This window comes from Pteropus alecto, unplaced genomic scaffold (assembly GCF_000325575.1).
Source record: "Pteropus alecto unplaced genomic scaffold, ASM32557v1 scaffold143, whole genome shotgun sequence".
NCBI lineage: Eukaryota > Metazoa > Chordata > Mammalia > Chiroptera > Pteropodidae > Pteropus > Pteropus alecto.
Window position 1 is genome coordinate 3,439,578 of NW_006434828.1, and position 8,233 is coordinate 3,447,810.

Here is an 8,233-nt window from a genome sequence, read left to right on the forward strand (position 1 = left end):
CACGGCCCGCACGGCGCGAGGCCACAGAGCTGCACCTAGAGATGTGGCAGCCGATGGCTCAGAGAAACCCTTCCTCCTTTGTCACTTCCAGGTGCTGACACACCTGACATCAATGACTCGCAATCAGAAGTTCCCCTCCGATGCAAACGTCCCTGGGAAGCCCGGCACGGCCTGGGGTGCAAACAGCCGCAGCGCCGGCTCCCCACACCCAGCCGGCAGTGCTGAGGCCCCGGCCTGCCTCCTCCCGGCCAATGCTCCTGCCACGTCCCCGGGGGCCGCTCCTCCTGGGGTGCGGTGGGTTTACCACTGGGAGGCTCTGGAGGAAGGTTTGGGGGACAACGTGGCAAGCAAAGAATTAAGAAGGGTGCGCGTCTGGGTGAGGAGGGCCCCTGGGTGCAGGCACCGGGCACAGGCACCATCCCACCCCGCACCCAAGCAGCTCCATGGACGGAAGAAACGGCTTCTGAAAGGGATACGAATCCGCGGAGCGAAGGCTGCACGGAGGGGCACGGAGGGCTGGACTGCAGGCTGGTCGCCCGAACCTCCTCAGACGCACAGCAAGTGGGACGAGAAACGCCCGGCAGAGAGGGTGGCGGCACCGCCAGGGAATGAGGTGGCAGCGCTCCCACAGCACCCAGACGCCAGGGGCAGCACCGCGTGGCTCTCGAGTGTCCGAATGCTCCCATCGGGGAGGCCAGGTGTCAGCCTGTTCCCGACTCAAAATGTCAGTCTTCGTAAATCACCTGTTCACGGAAATGTCGCTGCTCGCGGGCGGAGCAGCTGGGACGGCACGCCTGGCCCCAGAGAACGGCCACGACGGGCCCGCCCGCACGGGGGTCTCGCTGTCCAGGGCCTCGGCCCCGCCCTCTCCTGTCTACAGTGCACCCCAGCCTCCGCGGTCAACGTCGTCATGGCGCCCCCACCTTCTCTGAACGAGAGTGAGGACCCCATCCGTGGCGCACCCCAGGACCCACCCCCTCGGGTACACGCTCAGCTGAGCTCTGACCTTGGCCAGGGCGTGCTCTGGCCAGCGGGGGAAAAGCACCCTGGGCTTGCGCAGAGGCTGGAACACACACACCTGCTGAGCCTGAACTCCAGACCTGGCGGTGATCGCCTGCCTGGCCCTAAGAGCCTGCCGACCCCCGGACTAGATACCGAGACCACTCTGGCCACTCAGCTGCCAGCGGCTGGAGCTGACCCCAGGGGCACGGAAGCAAGCCCAGACCCCGGGAACGGCTCAGACAACCTCGACCAGTGGAACAACTGCCTGGGGCGCCGCGTCCGGGCCACAGATGAGGCGGCTGCAGCCCAGAGACGGCCCCGTGGCAGAGCCTGTGCCGGCCGGCAAAACAGTAGCCAACGCCACTCCAGCAGGAGGGCCCTGTGCTGGCAGAGGCGGACACCGCCGTCCCCGTCACACGAAAGGGCTATTCCAACCGCTGATCCTGGTCTAATGACGTAACAGGTGCCACCTTTGCACGCTTGGAAATGTGCAAGTCATGTGACAGGATCACTGCACATCGAAGCAGCGTGCAGGACAACCTCCGGGGCCGAAAGCCACGGCCGCGATCGCCAGCATCTGCCACAATGAGGGGCGCTGAGGTCTCAGCCTGCGCAGCTGGCTTTGCATCAGGGGCCGAGGGACCAAAGACAGCCGGAAGGGAGAGTCGAGAGCTGCATCAGAGGACGTGTGGTCACCATGTGTGAGGTACGCGTATGCTGGCCGGGACTGGGGACCCCAGGTGGCAGTGCACGTACGTGTGCGCAACGGGGGCGGGAGACCCGAGTCTTCCCGGCTAGCGGGGGGCGGCAATGCAGGGTCTTCCATTCAGGGAGGACGTGGGCCAGAACAAGGTGCAAGCCTTCTAGAACAGGGTGCAGGCCAGAGGGCGCGGGCCGTAACAGGGCGCGGGCCTGGGAGCCCAGTCGGGAGGACACAGGGGTCCGGGTCTGCCGGCTGGCCCCACGCCATGCTGACTTGAAACATTAGAAACATATATTTCTTTGATAAAAGCAAAAGAATTAAAAATACAACTAACCCCCAAAGCAGCAAATCTAGATAATGACCTTCCAGCTATCCGTGTGCTATCCCTGTTGATAAATAGTTAACAACTTCTGGGCGCAGCACCACCCAGGCCCCAAACTCTGCTGTCCCAGCCCTTGCTGGGGTACAGTGCTCACCCAGACCCCTTTCCAGGGAGGAGGGGACTAGCCATGCGTGATGAAGGGGGAGACGGCAAAGAGACTGTGTCAAGGCCAAGAGCAGCGCCGAGGGCTGGACCCCTTCCAAAGCATCTTCTTTACCCAAAGTTAACAATTCAGTTATATTTTAAAAATTATTCTCTTTCTAATTACAAAATGCTGTTCAAATTAACCGATGATTTAATGACACTAATTAGATTGTGTGCTAAAGAAGTCTGTCTGGCAAACATGACCGCCAAGTGTCGCTGACAACATGATAGCTCGTAAAGAGTCTAAATCATCAAAACAAAAAGCCGACGGATGTAACGACAGTTTCAAAGTTTAAACGGCTTTCGCGATCTCCATTTTAAATGGAAAAACGAATGATTAACATGCAGAGAACAGGTAACCTTGAGATTGTGCCTGTGCTATTGAGCACCGGGCCCGAGCCACGTTTCTGGGGCGCCATCATCTCCGCGTCCAGCCCTGAGCTCTCCTGGTGACACCCCAGCTTGAGAGGCTCCCCGATAGCCGGCCGTCCCTGCACGGCCTGACGTGAGGGCTCGGAAGGGGTCTGTCATCCACCCCACAGCGGTGACACAACCCTGAAGCGCCAGGTGAAGACAAGGAGTGAGAGGAGCGAGGCCCGGCCGGGCAGAGGGTCACAGCGCGGGAGCCCGACGTGGCCTTGCCCTGGCCAGCGGGCAGCACAGGCCCCAAGGTCTTGCTGTTTCTTGCTTCTGAGAGCTGCCTCTGAGGAGCTCGCATCTAAAAGGTTTGTTGACTTCTCGATTTCTCTTGCTATTTTTTCTTGTGGAGGCTGTAAATCTCACTGACTCACACATGAGAACATAGAAGATCAGTGTCCTCTCTGATCCCAGCACGGGCAGCCGCCACTGCAAGTTCAGGGCACAGCAGTGCGCGCACACCGTCTGTACACTCCCACCATGCTGACACACGGGGTAGGAGCGTGCCCGCTGAGGGCAGTGAAGGAGAGGGACACGCAACTCGACAGGCAGCTGCCACGTTCTCTCTCTAGCCAGGCGCTGGCTGGACCTGCAAATGCATCACTAGGTCGAGAGGTGTGGGACCAGGGACCGGTGGGGACACCCAGTGTTCTGGCCTCAATATGAAGGGTGGTGACAGGGCCCGGCAGCCACGAGGTCAGAGCGATGCTTCAGGCTCCTGAGGGGAGGTGAGGGTACAGGATCCTGGCGGCAGATTCTCTGGGACACTGCTGTGGGCAGCACCTGTCACATTGGCCAGGGACGACTATGCTGGATGGCAGGGCTAGGGGTCAGTTCTAAACGGCTTTCAGGGGGGACAGAATGCGAGGCTACTGCCTCAGAGACGAAGAAGACAGGCGGCCTGCCGGGGCTCCTGTCCCTCACCATGGGGCCTGCCGGTCAAGGCCACTGTGTGCGGGCGCACGCGGTCATCTGGGTGACACCAACAACCTGCGGCTGCCTCCCAGTCCTGACAAGCACGGCGCACTGCCTGCCACGGCCGGGCCCTCAGCAGGAGGGGGACTGGGCCAGCCTGAGCCTGCCGGCCCCGGGCACGGCACGCACAGCATTGCAACACAGCATGGGCCTGCAGCTGGCAGGTCCCAGCAGCCACGGGAGCACTGCGGGGCGTGTGCGCTCGGAGTCAGGGAAGCGGGGCGCTGCTCCCCTGGACAAGCGCATCTTCTCAAAAGCAAAGGGTCACCGCGGCTGCAGGTGCGCTGCCCTCCATGGAGGCTGGTGGCACCTTTGTCAGCCAAGACCACGGGCCCCTCCGAATGCTGAAGGCAAAGCAACGAGACCTGGACTTGCGGTAGCTCCGCAAAGCGCCCCCTCCCTGGTCCGCCCAATGCCGACCTCAGAAGGCCAGCTGAGGCGGGGTGCAAAGTGGCGGTGACAGCCACAGCCACACCAACTGCCAAGACCCGAGGGCCACCACGGCAACGCCTGGCACAGCCGGTCTCACGGGGCGAGGGCTGAGCTGTGGGCACGTCTTCGGCGGGCATGCGTCCGGGAGCTGCAGGCACGGTGACGAGGCTGCCCGTGCCAGGTGACAGGGCCAGCTCTGGGGGAGTCCGGACAGAGTGACACCACCCCTGGCACAGCGACCTCCCTTCTCAGCAGGATTGTTAAACGAACATGACCGGGCGGGAGCTGCTCCCGCGGGAGGAGGGGCTGCGGGGGCAGGCGGCCGCGGGCACGAGCCGTCCGGGCGCAGGCCAGCGCCTGAGGATGCCGAGGCCGGGCGACTCTCGCCACCGACGGCAGAGGGGCTGCGCTGGTCTCTCCCAGGGGCAGCTCAGAAGCACCGGGTGGGGCGAGGGTGCCCTGCCCGGCCCAGCAGCACCGGCCTCGGGGGCCACGAGCACCTGCAAGGCGGCCGCTCTGCGCACGTCCGGCCTGCGACACGTACGAGACCACGCGCGGACTCAGCTTTACATCGAGTGCACGTGGCAATGTTTTAGAATGTGACGTGAAATCGTATGTTTACAGCGATGGGACCTGTGAGTGGCCGGGCTCCCAGTGGCCAAGGACCCCGGCCTCCTGGTGCTCGGCCCCATCTACACAGCTCCCAGGACGGGCCGCGTTGGGCTGCGTGACCAGGACAATGAGGCAGGAAGAAGGGTGACGTCACCTCCAAAATGACGCCACAGAAGACACCGAGGCTCCCGTCTCCGTCACCCGGAAGCGGTGCTGCAAGAAGACCAGGGGACGTGGACCGGAGCCCAGCCAGCCGTCAGGTGACACGGCAGCCCTGGCTGACAGCCTGACGGCAATCCCGTGACACCCTGAGTCCCAGCCACCAGCCAAGCTGGTCCCGGATGCCCGACCCACAGGAAGCAGGAGATAACACGGTTGTTTTAATCTGCTAAGTTTTGGGGTAATTGTTACACAGCAATAGGTAACTCACAACCTGGGTTCTTTGATTTTTGCTTTGTTTTACGGTGGCTGCTAGAAGACGTAACATCACCTACGTGACTGTACTAGACCTGTACGTTTCCGCTGGGCGGCGTTGCTCTAGATGGTTCTAAACACAGCAAAAGCATAAGACGGTCGCAGACTTACGTAACTTTGCTATCCATCACTCACACACGTTTGTTTCCAATGCATTTGATTTTAAAATCTGGGATCGGGTTAGATATTTGTGGAGATAAAGTACCCACACCCTTCCTCCAAAAAGGATCTATGTTAATTTTTCTTATTCCATTTAAAAGGAAAGAAAACATTAACATCTCTTTCCAGTTACAAAAGGTCAATGGCAAAAACTGAGAAGAGACACACACCCAAGTGCCAGGAAGAAAGTAACGGCCTGCAGGCCCCGCGCCCGGCGCCCACAGGGACCCACGCTGGTGGCTGGCTTCTCCCCCCGGGCACGTCCCGCCTGCGGACACGCCTCACGCTTGCTGATGACCTTAGGGGGTGAGCGTGCGCCCCGCTCTGCGTGCGCGCTTCCACACCGGGGCGCCCACGTGCCGTGTCCCCGTACACGCCGTTCCCGCCACGCCGTGCTGACCCGGGCTCCGAGGGCGCGGCTCACCTTGACGTGCTCGTGGAGCTGGGCCTCGTGCTGCCGGGACAGCTGCTCGTGCTGCCGCTGGAACTCGGCGATGAGGATTTGCCGCTGCAGCTGCTGCTTCTGCTTGAGGGCCAGGAGCTCCTGCTGCAGCTGCTGTTCCCGCAGCGCGGGCTCCGACACGGCCAGCGGGAACTGGTGGTCCAGGCGCAGGTCCATGGGCACCGCCGGGGGCGCCACTTGCAGGGGCAGCGCCGAGGCCACATCCACTGCGGAGAGAGCACAGCACAGCAGGGCCGGTCACTGCGGGCTCCGAGCACCCCCTCCTGCCCCGAGGCCCCGGCCGGCCTCCAGGAGGCCCCGTGAGCTGAAGGTATCTCACGCTTCAGTTCCTGTCCCCCACCCTCCTGCCCGACCGGCTCACGATGCGCAGCTCAGAGGTGTCTGCGGGGCGCCCCCCCTTGGCGGAAGGTCAGACCAGGACACGCACCCACACGCTCTCCCCTGCACCCCGCGCTCCACGGCGGGAGGGGGCCCTGCTCTCTGAGGACCCCGCTGCCTGTCGTGGCAGCGCTTGGGAAAGCCAACGAAGAGGAAAAGGAAGACAAGGCTCGCGAGAGTGAACCCCCGGCAGCAGACCGGCCCGTGCTTCTCCCCCGGTTCACAAAGCCACCGAGGGCTGTTTGCCTGAGCTGCAGGACGGCGTGTGCCACTGAAGTGGTCCAGATAGGCACTCGGGACGAGGGCCGTTGCGATGGTGAAGGCAGCGCCCTCTCAGAAAACATGTTTACCGACTGCAGCTGCCCAAGGCCTGCCCGCCGCCACCCAGCACAGTGTCGGCAGCCGGTGGTGCTTCTGTGCCTCTCCAGGACCCGGCCAGGACCCGGCACGCATCGCCCCGGAGACGCCACCAGAGATTTTGGTTAGAAGAGATTTCAGTTAGAAGTATGAGCCACTAAGTCAACCCCAGTACTTGTGGACCGATACCAAACTAAAGCTCTAAATTCTGGACGTCACGGCACCACGACAGGCCCACGTCCGAGAAGTCGGAAGTACGTGCGGCTGCCCTGGGACCCTGCGCTACGGCCGCACGCCCAGGGACCCTGCGTGGTGCTTCTCAGACACCCAGCAGACGCCCCAGCGGCTCTGCTCAGAAAGTCCAGGCAGAGGCAGGAGGCTGGGACCTCTGGGGGTGGACTCAGAGAGGAGCCCCCGCTCAACAGACGAGGGCCACCAAGGACTAGTTCCTCTCTTCCGGGCCATCTCTGCTGGTCTCCGAGCAAAGGCCATGAGAGGGCACGACTCGTCTGTGTCTGACAGGCCCCGGCCCCTCCATGCCCAGGACCTGACCCCCGGCCGCACACATGGCCCAGCCCCACCGCCTGCGAGTGGGGCTGCCCTCAGGGCAGAGTCTTTCTGTGGTCACTGCCGTGGTGGCTGGTCCCACACCGGCCGTTCTGGGGTTAAGGCGGGGGGTGGTGTGCTGCCCAGGGCGGGCCCGGCTCCAGCAGAGGCCTGACTGCTAAGCCCAGAGCCCAGCGGCTGCCCTGCAGTCCCAACCAGAGTGTCACCACGCCTGCTATGAGGCCCTGGCCGTGCAGCTGAGTCCAGGGGGCCGCCCGGTGGCCCTGAGGTTCCCTCCCACCCCACGGCCACAGTGAGCGAGGCCCCAGGAGCCTGGAGCAGCTCTAACACACGGGAGGGGGGGAGCAGCAGAACTACCCGGGGGGCCCCCGGAAAGCTCCTGACACACGGCCTTTTCTGTAAACACTAACTCTGTCCTTTAAGCACTGATGAGCATGGGTGACACCTGCTGGTTGTTTCTCTTCTGTCCCCCAAACTAGTGACATACAGCCGCCAACTTTTTAAAGATATGTATTTTTGTCCAATGGGGCATTGGGTTTGACATATTAACAGGTTTTAATTGGATGATTACGTGAGAAAAACCTATACAAATGCATGTTTTCATGGACAAGACCAGGGAACAGTGGGTCCCATGCCCCACCACATACAACCTGGTGAGACTGGATTTTACTAAATTCCTTTTTTTGCTTTCTTTGGTCATTTTTATTAAGAAACGTAACAAAGTGAAAAAACTGTGTAAACGTCAGTTTCATAAAACCTCAACATCTTCCCGTTTGCTTCAGACTTCCTCTCGAATCGGATCACGCAGAGGTGGGACAGGGGCTCGGTGAACGAGCTCAGAGAAAAGGTGACGGACGGCACACCTGCAGCTCCACACGGAGCGACGTCTCCGAGGGAATTCAGTCCTCGCTTTTCCTTCTGGGGTGTGGCGTGGGTTGGAGTGGGGGTACGGGTTGGAATGGGGTGGGGTGCGGTGCAGGTGCAGTTTCAGGGTGCAGGTTGCAGGTAGGGTGGGGTACAGGTGCAGTTTGGGGGTGCGGGTGGGGTAGGTGCGGGTGTGGTACAGGTGAAATTTGGAAGTAGGGGTCGGGGTTGGAGTGGCGGTATAGGTGCGGGTGGGTGGAGGTGCAGTTTCGGGGTGTGGGTGGGGTGAGGTGCGGGTGGGGTG

General features: G+C 61.8%; 1 protein-coding gene across 1 annotated transcript in view; it reads right to left on the reverse strand.

The window, feature by feature from the left end:
- Positions 1-8,233, reverse strand: part of HDAC4 (histone deacetylase 4) — a 201,808-nt gene that overhangs the window by 78,601 nt on the left and 114,974 nt on the right. The window contains exon 5 of the mRNA XM_015587825.2: positions 5,725-5,969. Within this exon, the coding sequence (XP_015443311.1) occupies positions 5,725-5,969 (245 nt within the window). The remainder of the gene's footprint in view (positions 1-5,724; positions 5,970-8,233) is intronic.